The sequence below is a fragment of the Marmota marmota genome, unplaced genomic scaffold, assembly GCF_001458135.2.
Source record: "Marmota marmota marmota unplaced genomic scaffold, marMar, whole genome shotgun sequence".
In the NCBI taxonomy this organism is placed as follows: Eukaryota; Metazoa; Chordata; class Mammalia; order Rodentia; family Sciuridae; genus Marmota; species Marmota marmota.
In genome coordinates this window covers 9,209,821-9,224,287 of record NW_026000205.1, presented here as the reverse complement: position 1 = coordinate 9,224,287, position 14,467 = coordinate 9,209,821, and the positions used below count along the sequence as shown (strand labels likewise).

Below are 14,467 nucleotides of genomic sequence, written 5' to 3'. Positions count from 1 at the left end.
CTCCCAAGTGGCTGGAACTGTAGGTGTCATTACCATACTCTGTGCTATTTAGAACATTTTAATTACCTCCTGTGCATTTATAGTTAATCCCCAGTCCCCCCTCATCAGCCCTCTAGCAACCACTAACTACTGTCTCTGTAACTGCCTTCCCTGAACATTTCACATAAATGACATCAGGCATTAGAGTCTTGCATCAGGCCGCTTTTCCACAGCATTGTGTGCTTGAGGTTCATCCGTGATGCAGGGTGTCAGGGGCTTGTTCCTTATCATTGCTGCATATTATTCCACTGATAGGCATGCCACATTTTGTCCATCCATTCACCAAATGACAGACATTTTTTCAGGTTTTTCCTTAACATACTATGTACATTTTACTCTGCTTTCCTCAGTACAATTGTCAATTCCATGAGGCTGATTTTGTTCACTTCTGAACCCCTAGCCCTTGAACTGTACTAGATACCAAAGGTGCTCAATTAAATATATGCCAAAGGAATAAAGAATGAAGATAACCTCAGATGGTGGTAAGCAGGGGCTATGCCAGGCAGGAGAAAGGGATGGAATGACAGAGACAGGGCAGGCACCTCTGAGGACATTTAGAGCAGATATCTGAGGGTACAGCCACTTTTCCTGCCTAGAATCTCCCTTTGTGCAGTCAGGACACCCACTGTCACAGAGGCTAAGCCCCCATTCCTCTCCCAGTCTGACTCAAGCCTGGTTCAGGGGTAAAAAGGCTGGGCTCAGCTGAACACCCCTTCAGTTTAGAGTCCCCAGGGTGAGTCAGAAAGCCAAGCTGAGCTTTGACTTCAGCCACTCTGCCAGAGCCTGAACCCCTGTTCACCCTGCATCTTACTGTTACTCCCTCGGCCTTCCTATCTGAAAATAAGTAGTAACAGGGCCTGCTGTCTGGGCTGGATGCTGTTCAAGCTCAGTCTCCATCGTGATGGTATTTGGAAGTGGGACTCTAGGGAGGTTGTGAGATCAGAAGGGTGGAGCTCACAGGAATGGGATTAGTGTCCTTAGATCTGCCTCCCCAATCCCAGGGGCACTGAGGAGGCAGAAAGAAGGCAGCTGTTCACAAGCCAGGAAGTGGCCCTTAGACACCATCTCTGCTGTACCTTGGTCTTTATTTAACTCCCAGGGTCCGGGGACTGAGAGATGCACTGTCGTGTAAGCAGCTGGATCTGTGGTGTATTTGTTATAGCAGCCCAAGCTAGGACACCTGCCTTTATTCAAAACAAAACCAAAGGCACCACATCATATCCTCCATGTGCATTATTCCATCTGTGCCAGGCTCCAGTCTAGGAAACCAACCCACCCAGATCTCATAGCCCCAGCGGCAGCTGTCACTCACAGGCCGGGAGTGAAACAACTTTCTGGAAGTCTCTCTGCTGCTGACACAGCTGGGCCTGGAATGCACAGGTCCCATCCAGCCTGGGCGCCTCACCCCAGCCAGTTTCTCTCCAGGCGGGAGAGGGGCTGTGAGCTTCAGTTAAATAGTGAAGACCCTGGCGGCCTGCATGGGCATCCCTCCAGGGCAGCCATCTGACCTTTTGAGGGGAAGCTCACAACAGCTCTCCATCCTCTCCCCAGAAACCTGCAACTCCCCGACACCCCTGACCCCAGCCCATCCACCGGTGGCCTCGATCAGGAACAGGCAATCAACTGTCCGCCTCCCCCTTTCCTATGGAGGAAAGTGTGGGTGGGGCCAGGGAGGGGCGGTGAGTCAAGACCTAGTTGCTGCAGGGCAAAGGTTGGGAGGGTGGGACTCCTCGGAATTCCTGGGGCTACAGGTCCAGCGCTCCTCCTCCTCCCTGCGGGAACTGCCCGCTCCTCCGACCCACCTTCACTCACCACCATGGAGTTCGACCTGGCAACAGGTGCGCTCCGGGCGGGGGTCCCCGTGGGTGGGGGCAGGCTCAGCGGGGCCAGGGGTTCCGATACCCCCAACCCACCCAACTTCTTTTGTGTCGCAGCCCTGAACTCTAATTCCAAGAAGCCAGCGGGGACAGGCCAGGTGAGAGACGCCAGGCACGGTCCCTCCAAGGCTCAGGGCCCGCCAGAGGCGGGGGCACCTCGGAAACCAAGGGTAAGTCACCTCGCCACCAGGTATGCAGGGGGATGGGGCGACCTGGATTCGACTTTGGCCCTTAGACCTTGTCGCACCTCGGCTTTCCGACTTGGGGTGGGGGTCTGGGAAGGGGTTCCCCGCCCTCACTGTCATCCCTGTCCCCCAGCATGGCAATGGCAGCTCCTCAGACTCCAGCAGCAGCAGCTCCTCCAGCGACTCGGATGCCGAGGGGAAGGTAAAGGGCTGCCCGGGCCAAGGCAGGCCAAGGTGGGGGTCAGCGCTGGGCGGGGCCGGTCCCAGGACAGCCTGGACATCTCCCCTCCCACCCGCTGCCCACAGTGCCACGCTGCGGGCGCCAAGCAGCACGAAGCCACCCCGGGCCAGGCCAAGAAGCTCAAGGTGAAGAAGAAAAAGGAGGAGAAGAAGGACAAGAAGGAGAAGGGCAAGGAGAAGGGCAAGAAGTCCCCTCACTGATTAAACCCTCCCGATGGTGGCGCTGTGTCTGGCTCCCACCCCGTCGCTCCGCTCCCTGGCCCGGCGCTGCCCCCTGCCGGGCGTCCAGTCCCCTGCCCGGGGGCGTCCCAAGGACAGAGGCGGCCCCAGTCCATCAGGCTTTATTGTTTCGCTGTGCAGCTGGAGATCTCAGCACCTTGGCGGGGAGAGGGGCGCGGGCGGGCGCGGGCGGCGGCCCTGCCCGGAAAGGCGGCCCGAGGCGGGCGGAGATGAGCGGCGGCAGCGGGCGGGCGGCAGGCGGCTGCGCGGGCGCCCTCACCGCACCAGGTGGAAGGTGAGCCAGTACATGAGCAGGGGCTGCGCCGCCGCCACGGCCATGGTCAGGTACATGCGCAGCTGGTTCCGCGCCCCGCGCACCGGTACCCCTTCAGCCGCCGCCTCGGCCAGGATCTTCAGCCGCAGCGTCCGGATCTGGGAGGGGAGGGGAGACGGGCGCTGGGTTTACCCTCGCCACCAACCCGCCGGGGGCGGGAGGACTGGGTGGTGGAAGGACTGGGCGGACTTCTAGCCTCTGCCCACAAGAACCCGCAGCCTGGCCAAGATCCTGCCCCTCTGGGCCCGTGAGCAAAAATGAGGGTTCCAGACTCAAATACCAGTAAGACAGCTTTACCAGCCACGGTTTTTTCCCCTCTTGGTGCTGAAATCAAATGCAGAGCCTCTCCGTGCTAGACAAGGCACCCTCCGTGATGACCATTTTTAAAGACAAAGTAGATCCCCAACTCTGCCTCCCCAATCCCAGACTGAACCCAGACACAGTCTACCATCGAGCTATACTCGCAACCTTTTTGAGACAAGGTCTCACTATTGCCCGGGGTGGCCTTCATTCTCCTGCCTCAGCCTCCGGTAACTGAGATTATAGGTGGGACTGACACTGCCTCAGGCTGCCCCCACCCCACCTCAGCTTTTTTTAAATGGGGTCTCCCTATGTTGCTGAGGCTGGCCTCCAACTTGAGATCTCCCCACCTAAGCCTCCTAAGTAGCTGGAATTACAACTAGAAATGTGCCCAGCTAGAAATGCTATTTTCTAAAATATTTAAAATGTATTTTTTTAACTTTGAAATGATGACATCAGCGTATCTGCTCATGGGTCATTTACAGCCCAGTAGCCCTGCGCCCCATGTGCACCCTGGGCTCTGACCTCTCCCAGCACCCTGACATGCAGACATCACCATCCCATTTTATAAAAGGGGAAACTGAGGTTTAACCCCAGAACTGATCTGAGGCATGAAGTTCGGGTCAACCCAAGCCAGGGCCCTTTGCCAGCACCCCCACTCCGGATGGAAGGGCTCTTAGAGAATCTCCTTCCAGGGAAATTTTGGTGGGAAAGTCCCCCACATAAGGGGAAGGGTGGGGACCCAGCCTGGGTGGGGATCCTCACCGCAGCCCCAATGCCAGCTCCTGTGGCTCTACCTGACCCAGCTTGGATACCTCCTCTTCTAAGAAGCCCTCCTGACCCCGGCTGGGGTAGCTACTCCATGCCCCTCAGTTTGGCAACAGCTCTCGTCTAAATTCCTTCTCTGACATCCTCTGCTTGGATGCCCCAGGGCCCAACTATGTCCAGGAGGCCTGTGTCCTCAGCCTTACCCACCCTGAGCCCCAGCTCACCATGAACACGAAGATGGACACGCAGCACCAGCCCAGCACCAAGTAGTAGCCAGTTTTCCCAAAGAGCAGGCCCATGAGAACCCCGCCGATCATGCTGGAGAGAGGGAGAATGGAGGCTGATTTGAGGATAGGGCCCAAGGGCGGGGCTGGCAGGCAGGTTTGGGGGTACTCACCCGACATATTTGTAGCCCAGGAAGGCCACCAGGTCGATGGTGGTGAGGTCGGTATTGACAGTGACCAGGTAGAGGCTGAGCAGGATGGCCAGCACTTCCAGGGCCAGCCAGGCCAGTGCTGAGCTTGCCTGCAAGCCCAGGAGGTCTGGGGAGAACCTGTGGGACCGAGCTCTGTCATTCAGCTGCTGGCTCAGACCCCCCCTAAGCACTGGCCTAGAGACAGCCCAGCAGTGACCAAGAGGGACCTGGGCCTGCCCTCCTAGACATCCCATTCCAGGATTCCAGTTTGTCTGTTCCCTGGCAGTGACACCCACAAGGGTCAATCACAGGTGTGACTCACAGGGGGCTATGGCACACAGGCCGGAAGGGATGGCAGAAGGGGCTTCCCAGAACAGAGGACAGCTAAGCTGAGGTCTGAAGGAGTAAGCAGTGGTCAGAGAAGGGCCGGGGTCTCTGCCCTATCCCCAGGGCCCAAAAATTAATCAACTGCTTCTAATGACAGTTGTTTTCAGTGCCACAAAGGAAAGGACCAGGGACTATGAGGGAGAGACAGGGGCTCGCCCTGGAGAAGAGGCATCAATGCTGGGTGGGGCATGAGCAGGTGACATAGGGAAGGAGCCTTCTGAGCCAAGGTAACAGAAGTGCCCAGGCCCTGGGGCAGCACCAGGCTCTCTGGAGTGGAAAGGGACAGAGTGGCACGGCAGAGGGAGCAAAGGGGATGGAGATACCAGGCTGAGGAGCTGGGGCTCAATTTGGGGGCTTCTGGCAGCTGTATGGGTCAAGGTGGGGTGCGGCCCGGCCCACAGCTCACATAAAACCTTCCCAGATGTCCCTGGAGTGAGGGCGGCAGGGGCAGCGTGCTCAGGAGAGTGAGGATGAGGACAGATCTCGGGTGGAGGCTAAGAGGAAGGATGGATTTAGAGGGTCCCCCCCGCACAGGGTGTGATGGGCTGCATGTGGCTGGGAAAGAGAGAGGAGGCAAGGGGACAATGAAGGTGATGGACTGAGACCTCCCTGATGTGCCTTGGTCCCCAAGACCACCCCACTCCCTTACCTATCCTGTGTCCCCAGTGCAAGGCCAGCCACCAAGATGTAGGTGATGAAAGCCATCGCTGTAGGAGAAGACACAAGACAAAGGTCAGAGGAAGGGCTGTTTTGGGCCTCTGCACCCAAACCTCTGCCCAGCCAGAGGGAGGGGGGTGTGGGCAGGGCTGGGCAGGGTGAAACCTGGAATATAGAGGTCAGGCGCGTTGACGTCAAAGCGGGGGGCCACTGGGGTGTCCTGCTGGTACTGCACCTCCCAGTCCTGTGGGGAGAAAGGGGGAGTGGGCAGGATCCCCAGAGCAGGGCTCCTCCCGCCTTGCTTACAGCGGCTGACCCCGGGACCCCGACCCCGACCGCCGGGCAGCGCAGTGCCAACCTGGTGCAGATAGGGGAAGACGAGCAGGCCCAGCTTTTTGCCCACATACACGGTGTCCACGGCAAAATAGTACTTGAGCTTGGTGACAGGGATGAAGCGGTCAATCTGCGGAGGCAGAGCTCAAGCCTGAGACCCTGCAGCCCCTGCCGTCCCGCCCCCCAGCCCCAGTCCACTCACGTTCTTGTCCACCAGCTCCTTGCCCTGTGCGGCCAGGCTGCTCCCATAGGCCATGGCCATGTTGGACACAGGATCTGCCAGGAAGGCCGCCTGTGCGGAGGCAGAGGTGTTGGGGTAGCCCAGACCACCAGGTGCCCGCTGGGCCCCATAGCCCCGGTTCTGGGCTGAACTCGTGTCATCAAAAAGCTGGTGGGGGTCGGCCATGTCTGGCGGGGAGGCCGGAGTCCTCCGCTTCGAGGCTGCAGGGGAAGAGAGTGGATGCTCACTCATTCTGCAGCTCTCCTTCTTGCTCCTGCCAAATCAGGGGCTGGAGTCACCACCAGCAGAGTGCTGATATCACATGGGCTCTCAGGCGCAGGCTCTACCTATCCATCCACCATCCATCAATCTACCCCTCCACATCCACCCATCCCTCTATCATCCATCTGTCATTACCCACCCATCCGCCACCTATCTACCCATCCATTATCACCTACCTATCACCCACCCATCATCCATCCATCCATCTTGGTCACCCATCCACTCATCTACAAAATAATAAATAATAATGGTGACATGGACAGCTACTCTGGGGTCTAATACGCACCAAGCCTTTTATAAACAAGGGCTCTGTCCTTGTCTCCCATGCTCTCCCTCACTCAGGGAAAGTGGTTCAGGTCCAGCCACCTTGGCCTTTCAATGCTCACCAGACATACCTGCTACCTACCTGGCACACACCTACCTCAGGGCCACTGCACTAGCTGTGCCTCTGCCTGGAATGCTCTCCCCACCATGCGCACACAGTTCCCCCTCTCTGCCTGCGGATGGGGCCTTCCCTGATCACCCTGCCCACAGCTGTACCTCCCTTTGGGGCGGTACCTGACCCACCTTCCCTACTTCATTTTGACCACGGAACTTGGCACCAGCTGACCGATCAGCTGTTTTCTTTATTTTACTCACTGTCTCCCCACTGGACTGCGAGACCCTGGGGTGGGGACCTTCACCATGTTCACAGCTGAACCTCAGAGCTAAAGCAGGTGCTCAGTGTGAATAAATGGCCACCCCCATTTGACAGATGTGAAACCAAGGCACAGAGAGCAACATGACTTGTGAAAGGACCAAACAGAGTTGACTGGCATGGAGTCCAGCCCAGGACTCTCTGGCAAAGATGACAATGATTAAACCCTGACAGATAGGCACCATGATACATTCCTGTAATCCTTGTGACTCAGACCCTGAGGCAGGAAGATCACAAGTTCAAGACCAGCCTGGACAACTTAGCAAGACCTGATTTGATAAAAAATAAAAAGGGCTGGGGGTGGAGTTCAGTGGTAGAGTCCTCGCCCAGCACACACCAGATCCTGGGTTCTAAGCAGCACATGCACACATACACACGCACACAACTCCACAAAATGTCCCCTCTGGCTTCATGGGAGGGGGAGATGGTGGAGGAGCATGGGCAGGAAAAGGAGACTGCTGAGGTGGCCCAGAGAGGAGTAGTGGCAGGACCCCAGGGGGTGGGGTATGGGGATGGGCTGTTTCTGGGTACATCTCCTAGGTAGGAGGGACGGGGACTTGCTGGAGGTGGTGAGGAAGTGGAAGAATCAACGCTGAGCAGTGGGGTGGATGGGGGGGGGGGTGGAAGACCAGCAACCTGGCCCTGGGCTCCTGTTCCTGGCCACAGAGCAGTGCCACCCAGCAGACATTTGCTGAGAACTGCTACACGCCAGGCACTGCTTCGTGCACAGGGGACAGGAGATAAGGCCATGCTGGGATGTGGGAGAAGAATCAATTATCCATGTCACAGCCTCCTCTATCCCTGTGTTCTCCCCTCTGTAGAATGGAGTTAACTGTTGTCCCCCCACCCACCCACCGTGCAGGGCTGGTGTGAGGCAAAGTGACCACTCACAAACTGCTCAGCTGCACAAAACCATGTTCCCAGCTCTTCCTCTCAATTTTTCTTTCTTTCCTTTTCCCCCCTCTGCAGAGCTGGGGTGGAGCCCAGGCCTTCGCACGCGAGGCGGGGCTCTAGCCCCTTCTCAATTCCTCAGTAGCCTAAAAACACAGACCAGGTCTCTTTAATCGTGAAGGAAGCAGCACTGGCCCTGACCTTCCCCCTTTCCTCCTTCCCTTTTCCCTTTCACCTCTGGCCAGACGAGTGACTTCCTGAAAGTTCAGGGTGAGTCTTCCTCCCTCCCTGTCATCCCTTGGCACTAGGTATGTGGGGTTCTGCTGTCACAGGCCTAGGCCATTGTTCCACTCTTATCTAACTCGATCCCCTGGAAGCTTTTGGTGTCACTGCCCCAAATGCCAACCTCCAACTCTGTGGCTTTTGCGACACTGCATGCACCTGTTTCTCAAATCTGTCAGACCTCGCAAGCATCTGCGGAGCAGAGCCCGCGTGAGAGGCCCTGCTGCGGGCACAGCGCACACAGCACGGGCAGGGACAGAACCACTCCTGCCTCCAGGAGTTCACAGGCTCCCAAATGGTCCCTCCCTGAAATGTGTGACCCAATTTTCCATCCTTGCCCTGTCTTCCACCTCTCACCTAAGGCAATCCCATCCACAATCAGTTCTGACCACCACAGGGTGCCTTCGCTTTCTGGGCTCAATCTCTAGCCGCTGATTTTCCATTGGCACCAGATCCAGGTCTAACCTCTTCCCAGAATTCCCTCTGGCTGCCTGCCCCTGGGTCTTGACCTCAGTGTCCAAATCTTGATTCCCCTCTGCCTCACAACCAGTCAACAATTCCTTAGTTCTCAGACACTATGTCCCAAGGTCCCCCTCTCTGACTCTGTCACCTCCCCCCTGATTTAAATGTCTTCCCCGGTGGAGCCCTGTCTTAGTCCACCAACCTTCCTCTAATGGGCAGCCAGTGAACCTTTCAAATGCACGCAGCAAGCCACAATGTCCTCTGCCTAAGATCAGTGCCCCTTGTGCTGAGAGTCAGCTCCAAACATGGAATGGTCCTGTGTGACCCGCTCTGCCAGTCACCTCTGTCCTAGCCACAATGGTCTCTTCAGGCCCTGTCCACGCAGCCCCTTGCCCTGCAGGCTTTTGGATGTGCAGTACTGTCACCTGGGAGCACTTCCTTCCTCGGCCCCTGCCAATATCACACCCAGTCCTTGGCCTAGAGGCTTCCTTCTCACAGTCCTGGTACAAAGCAGGAGCCCTGCCTGTTCTGTCCTCCCTTCGGAGTGCACATCTCAATTTCTAGGCAGATACTCACCTACTTGTGTCCTCAGTGCAGGCCTCCAGTGCCTTCCCCCTCCTACAAGTCTCCTCCTGGATAACTCATCATTACACGTACCCTCTCTGGTAGAGAAGCTGCACTGACCCCCCAGGCCAGGCCTCCTCTGGGCTCCTGCCAACACCTCCATCCCGGCCCAGCCCCCTCTGCCTCCCATCCCTGTTCTGCGCTGCTCTCATCATATCTCCATTACTTCACGCTGCCACTTCTGCTCTGTAACTAGCAGCTCCATGAGGGCAGGAACAAGTGCTCTCTGGACACTGGCGTTATCTCCTGCATCTCACACCACAGGGCCAGCCAGGAACTTACCAAAGATTGAAGAGGTGAAGAGACATTGCCCTCTCCCCCAAGAGTCCTCCTTAACCCGTCACATCCTGGACTATGTACCCCCCAACCCCAGTACTAGGGATTAAACTTGGGGCCTAGAGCACTGATCTACATCTCCAGCCCTTCTTGTTAAATTTTATTTTGAGACAGGGCTTGTTAAGGTGTCCAGGTTGGCCTTCATTTTTCAATCTTCCTGACTCTGTCCTCATTACAATTATAGGTACAGGGATTAAAGGTGTGCCTGGGGCAAATTATTCTTTTTTTTTTCAACTTTATTTATTTTATTCACTTTAGATATATTTGTGTGTGTGTGTGTGTGTGTGTTTGTGTTGCTGGGGACTGAACCCAGGGCCTTGTGCATGCAAGGCAAGCACTCTACCAACTGAGCTATATCCCCAGCCCTCATTTTTGTTATTGATGGACCTTTATTTTTTATTTATATGTGGTGCTGAGAATGGAACCCAGTGCCTCACACATTCGAGGCAAGTGCTGGCTGTACCACTGCACCACAACCCCAGCCCGAGGATTATTCTCTTTATAGCTCTTTTTACTCCCCAAATTATCTTGTTGCTTCGTTTGCTTTTTAGTGTGTCTGCCTTTCCACTGAATTCTGAGCTGTTAAGACAGCAAGGACCAGAGTCCTCAGACCTACTTTTGAGTACCCAAATTCCAGCACAGGGCCTGGCACGGGGGAGCTTAGGCAAGGTATGCTGAATGAAGAAATGAAACGCACTGCGCTCATATGGAGATGAAGAGGAATTGAGAGATACAAATTCAACGGTGGGAAAAAAGGAGATTAATAGTACAATCAGTACAAGTTCAATTTTAAATGAGCATGAACATGATCCTCTCACGGAGGGCCCTGAAGGCCGTAGTAAGAAGCACGGGCGACAGCTCGTGGGCACTGGGGAGCCACGGAAGGGTGGGGAGCAGGGGAAGGCAGACCGCTAACTCCAAATGAATGAAAGTCGCGTTTCTCCGCACAACACACAATATCGTACTCCAAGTCGTTTTCGTCCACAGCAGTTTCCTAAAGAATCTACCCACAAGGCGCCCCCTACCCGGACCTGGCATCCCTGAGCTGTGCACACCTCCAAATTCCAGATCCTCAATCTCGTGACCTCCGACCTGCAGTGACCTCTCCAACCGCCGCGGCGGCCCCGCCACGCCCCCGCCCGCCCGAACTCCTCGGCCAGCCACGTACGCCACTTACGCAGCCGGGGCGTCCCCGCCGCCGCCGCCAAGCCTGCCGGGTTCATCCTTTGCCGCCGCCACCTCAGCCGCGGTTCGTAACGTGGCCGCCCGGCTCCCGTAGCCACGCCCCAGCGGTGACACGACAGCCAATGGGCTTCAAGATTGCTCAGATGGCCGCGCCCCCTCTCTCTCACGGAGGCGTGGACGAGTGGGCTGGGGTTTACGTAAGAGGCGGGAACTGGGGCTCTCCGGCGTAAGGCGAGGGGCGGAACCTGAGCGTTAGGGAGGCGGGGCCGGGAACAATCCTAGGAGTAGGCGTTGTTGGGCATGACGGGAAATGTAGGTGTCACGTGTTGAGCGAAGAGGGCGATGGGAAATGGAGTTCTCTGCCGCTTGGGACTTTCTTGGATAGCTGAGAGCACCCGGAGTCAGCGAAGGGTGTGAAGAAGCGGAGAAGAGGTGCACTTGTGTTTCCGAGGGGCTGATCGGAGTTGTGCGAGCTCTGAAGCTTGTACCGTTTGGGCACTCTTTAAGTATTATAGTGAATATTTAGAGTAGGAAGAAGACACCCAACAGGTTAGGTGAGAAGAACCGGTGTCTTTCTTGTAAGACAGCTTTAGGCAGTTTCCCAGAAATTTATTAAAATGTTCTCTCAACTAGGTTTTCTCTAAAACCAAAGAGGCTCTCTAACTTCCACTTATCTCCGGCAAAGACAACGGTGGGGGTGACATCTGGGCAGTGATAGCGCTCCGGAAGGATGTCAGCTGGGGACCCTATCATTGTGGCTTCCCCTTCCTCCTCGGAGATGTGGGTCTTTTCTGGGGACCTTGAAAGGCTGCCCCTAAGCTTCTCAATAACGAGTCCAGGCTGCACTGAGGTCCTTCTGTATGAGATGTCCCATTTCTCTTCTCACCTCGGGTTTAGAATCTGCCCCTTCGGCTTCACCGCCGTTTTCTCCTCAGCCTCAGCCCTTCCCGTTGCGTCGAGATCCATCTGTTTTTGGGGAATGGGGGGAGCACGAGGATTGAGCCCAGGGGCACCTAAACCACTAGCCACACGCCCATCTCTTTTGTTGGATTTTATTTAGAAACAGGGACTCGCCAAGTTACTTAAGGCCTCGCTCAAGGGCTGCGGCTGGCTTTGAACTCGCGATCCTCCTGCCTCAGCCTCCCTAGCCACTGGGCACCACTCACCCGGTGGGCACCACTCACCCGGCAAGATTGATCTCTTCTCGACTATTTTTTAATTATTATTAATAAAGTATTTTGGCTTCCTATTGGCCTCTTGTGACTATAGACATCCTTCGATATCTGTGGAGGATTAGTTTCGGGACCCTGTAGCTACCAGAATGCTCAAACACTCCAGCCCTTTATGTAAAACAAGGTAAATTACGTCTGTAATCCCAGCGATCGGAGGCTGAGGCAGGAGGATTGAGAGTTCAAAGCCAGCCACAGCAATTTAGTGAGGCCCTAAGCAACTCAGCAAAACCCTGTCTCTAAATAAAATACAAAAAAACTCTGGGGATGTGCCGCAGAGGTTAAGCGCTCCTGGGTTCAATCCCCGGGGCGGGGGGGGGGGGAGTAGTTTTTGTGTAAACATAGTCCTGTATACTTTGTTTCTATTCTTTTGTGTTGTGTTGGGGATTGAATCCAGGGTGCTCTACCACTGAGCCACACAGCCCTTTTTAATTTTTATTTTTGAGACAGGGTCTCACTACCCAGGCCAGCCTTGAGCTTGCAGTCCTCCTTCCTCATCCTCCTGAGACACCTCCTGTATACTCTAAATAATAATAATAATAATAACTAATAATTATTATTATTATTATTAATATGTAGTGCCAAAGATCAAAGTCAGGGCTTCATACATGCTAGAAAGTGGCAAGCACTCTATCATTGCACTACACCCAGCCCCTTAAATCACTCTAAATTACTTCTTGGAGTTTTTTTTTTTTTTTTTGGTGGTGGGGATACTGGGTATTGAGTCTCTGGGTGGCACACCCAGATCATTATTTTTCGGGGGTTACTGGGGATGGACTCCAGGCTGCTTTACCACTGAACTACATCATCACACATACATCCTTTTTTGAGACAGGGTCTTGCTAAGTTGCAGAGGCTGGCCTTGAACTTGTGATCCTCCTGCCTCAGCATCCTAACTCATGAGATTACAAGCATGCTCCACAGTGCCTGACCCAGTTCATTGCTATCTTGATTAACAGGTATCTCTTCCTGTGGATTTTCAACCCAAAATTGGCCTCCGTCCCAAGAATTGCCATGGTTTTTATAAATAGAACCAGCTGGCTGGGTCTGGTCTGGCCCGGAGCCCTACTCCTCTGTGGTAAGATGGGGTTGGGATTCTGGGCTGCCTCCCAGAAGGCTGCCAGGAGGTACTCATTTCTGGCTGCAAAGGGATGTAGGGAGACCCTCAGGAAGGACACTGAAGGAATGTTGTTGATGATGTTGTTGTTGTTACAGGGATCGAACCCAGGGCCTTGCTCACGCTAGGATGTGCTGAACCACTGAGCTCCACCCAGCCCTCCCTCCCAGGTATATATTTATGATTCCTGTCTATCTTTTTGTGGTGGGGCACTGGGGATTGAACCCAGGGGCACTTTACCACTGAGCCACATCCCCTGCTCTTTTTATTTAGAGACAGGGTCTCCCTAACTTGATGAGGGTCTTGTTAAATTGCAAAGACTGGCCTTGAACTTGGAATTCTCCTGCCTCAGCCTTTGCAGTCACCTGGCTGTTTTTTCTCTTCTTTGCTTCCTTTCTTATATATATATATATATTATAGCTGGACACAATACTTTTATTTTATTTATTTATTTTTATGTGGTGCTGAGAATGGAACCCAGGGCCTCGCACAGCTAGGCCAGCGCTCTACCACTGAGCCACAACCCTACAGGCCTCTTTTTTTTTTTTTTTTTTTTCAGTTCTGGGATTGAACTCAGGGCTTCATGCAATATTTTTGAGTCTGGCTCACAAAGACCCTGTCTCACTCCTAGTCACTCTTCGTGTCTCAGCTAGGATGACCCCCTTCTTCAGGTCACTCTCTTGACCTCCCTAAGCTGGGTCATGGCTTCCTCTGGCTTCCTACATCCTACCCCTGATAATCTTGCCTGTGCTTCCCATGGGCTGCGGGATCTGTCACCCTGGGCTGTCACTCTACTGATCTGTCAGTTTCCCCTAATATACTGGGAACCCAATGAGGGCAGGGTCCAAGACTGCTTTGCTCTCAGTACTACCCAGAACAAAGTGCGATCTGAGCAAAGATGTGGTGAATGGGTTAGGATCCTCGCTCTGTCCAGGAGGGCACAGGGGACACCTGACCCTATCATGTCTGCCTTTGTGAACTAGACGTTCCTACAGGGTGGTGGCCATCCCATCTAGGGCGCAAGACTTGGCGAGTAGGGTGAGAAATGGATTTCAGTCTGCCCCTGAGCCTAGCCACGCTCTTTGATGCAGTGCACAACCTGAGCAGACTCGCGCAGCGGCGCCGAGGAGTTGGGGAGCGGCTGTTCCATCCACCAGGAGAGTTTGACTCTCTCCAGTTTGGGGAACCGCGATCTCCTCACCCTCTGGTCTTGTCGGGATCCTGGCCAGGAGCGCTGGGCTCCGCCCTCGGTGTCCTGCAGAACACCTGGAGTTGGGCGTGCCTCAGTTTCCCGGAGGCTGGGCGTTCCTCCAGCCCCGCTCCTCCCCTTTTTCCTCTTCCTCTTGGGGCATCAGTGGCCCAGCGTCGGACTCCCGGAACTGAACCCA

At 55.0% G+C, this 14,467-nt stretch overlaps 2 protein-coding genes across 5 annotated transcripts; one reads left to right on the top strand and one right to left on the bottom strand.

Annotated features, from left to right (window-relative positions):
* Nucleotides 1-1,726: 1,726 nt before the first annotated feature.
* On the top strand, nt 1,727-2,561 carry CUNH19orf33 (chromosome unknown C19orf33 homolog). Its single transcript, XM_015496903.2, has 4 exons — nt 1,727-1,877; nt 1,974-2,086; nt 2,235-2,303; nt 2,408-2,561. Exons 1-4 carry the CDS (start codon nt 1,856-1,858, stop codon nt 2,540-2,542), a joined length of 339 nt encoding a protein of 112 aa, XP_015352389.1. The 5' UTR covers nt 1,727-1,855; the 3' UTR covers nt 2,543-2,561.
* A 105-nt stretch (nt 2,562-2,666) lies between these two features.
* Yif1b (Yip1 interacting factor homolog B, membrane trafficking protein) lies at nt 2,667-10,872 on the bottom strand. Of its 4 annotated transcripts, none has more exons than XM_015496900.2 (8): nt 10,726-10,872; nt 5,957-6,195; nt 5,780-5,884; nt 5,587-5,665; nt 5,414-5,471; nt 4,360-4,515; nt 4,187-4,280; nt 2,667-2,992 (listed from the first exon to the last, which is right to left on the bottom strand). In XM_015496900.2, exons 1-8 carry the CDS (start codon nt 10,769-10,771, stop codon nt 2,837-2,839), a joined length of 933 nt encoding a protein of 310 aa, XP_015352386.1. In that variant the 5' UTR covers nt 10,772-10,872; the 3' UTR covers nt 2,667-2,836. The 4 variants fall into 4 exon arrangements, with proteins under 4 accessions (XP_015352386.1, XP_015352387.1, XP_048646901.1 ...); XM_015496901.2 differs by having other exon boundaries at nt 10,717-10,855; XM_048790944.1 differs by having other exon boundaries at nt 5,957-6,248; nt 10,726-10,835.
* Nucleotides 10,873-14,467: the final 3,595 nt, after the last annotated feature.

Excerpts from the sequence above, each read along its gene's own strand:
- Yif1b (XM_015496901.2), bottom strand. The coding sequence starts at position 10,771 with ATGAACCCGGCAGGCTTGGCGGCGGCGGCGGGGACGCCCCGGCTGCGT. Across the intron at positions 6,196-10,716 it reads GCCCCGGCTGCGTAAGTGGC|CCTCGAAGCGGAGGACTCCG; the intron begins GTACGTGGCTGG and ends CTTCCCCTGCAG. Across the intron at positions 5,885-5,956 it reads AGGAGCTGGTGGACAAGAAC|ATTGACCGCTTCATCCCTGT; the intron begins GTGAGTGGACTG and ends CTGCCTCCGCAG.
- CUNH19orf33 (XM_015496903.2), top strand. The coding sequence starts at position 1,856 with ATGGAGTTCGACCTGGCAACAG. Across the intron at positions 2,087-2,234 it reads GGGCACCTCGGAAACCAAGG|CATGGCAATGGCAGCTCCTC; the intron begins GTAAGTCACCTC and ends CCTGTCCCCCAG. Across the intron at positions 2,304-2,407 it reads ACTCGGATGCCGAGGGGAAG|TGCCACGCTGCGGGCGCCAA; the intron begins GTAAAGGGCTGC and ends CGCTGCCCACAG.